The following is a 391-nucleotide window of genomic DNA, read 5'->3' on the forward strand; positions in this document are numbered from 1 at the left end:
GCAGAGCCGCGGCTCTCGCTCCAAGCTCCGCCCCCGGCCCAGCTGTCGCCCCTGCGCCCTCGTGGTTGGTGGCGGGGGCCCCCTCCTCCCGCCTCCCTTAGGCACCCAAATCCAGCCACTGCTGGGAGCCCAGGAGTATCCCGAGGCTGCATGGGGTAGGGGTGGGTGGCGGAGGGCGAGTCTTGGTCTCGAGCTGCTGTGGCTCGGACTTTCTTTCAAAGCCAGAACTAGGCCTGTCCGGGACCCGCGTCCCGGGGAGGCTGCGGCACAGAGCGGCGGGGCGGGCAGGGGCCGGTTCAGGAGAGAGCGGGCAGGGGTCCTGGGAGTGGCCCCTGAGAGTGGGGTCTGTGGGGAGCAGGGCGGCCCCGGATGTAGAGGAAGCCTCGGTGGA

The 391-nt window shown here is 71.1% G+C and overlaps 1 protein-coding gene and 1 pseudogene across 1 annotated transcript in view; one reads left to right on the forward strand and one right to left on the reverse strand.

Moving 5' to 3' along the window:
* CEBPA (CCAAT/enhancer binding protein (C/EBP), alpha) overlaps positions 1–152 on the reverse strand; it is a 2825-nt gene extending 2673 nt beyond the window's left edge. The window contains exon 1 of the mRNA XM_011948847.1: positions 106–152. Coding sequence (XP_011804237.1) covers positions 106–152 — 47 coding nt within the window. The remainder of the gene's footprint in view (positions 1–105) is intronic.
* LOC105516587 overlaps positions 151–391 on the forward strand; it is an 885-nt pseudogene continuing 644 nt past the window's right edge.

This window comes from Colobus angolensis, unplaced genomic scaffold (genome assembly GCF_000951035.1).
Source record: "Colobus angolensis palliatus isolate OR3802 unplaced genomic scaffold, Cang.pa_1.0 Scaffold107, whole genome shotgun sequence".
NCBI classification, from domain to species: domain Eukaryota; kingdom Metazoa; phylum Chordata; class Mammalia; order Primates; family Cercopithecidae; genus Colobus; species Colobus angolensis.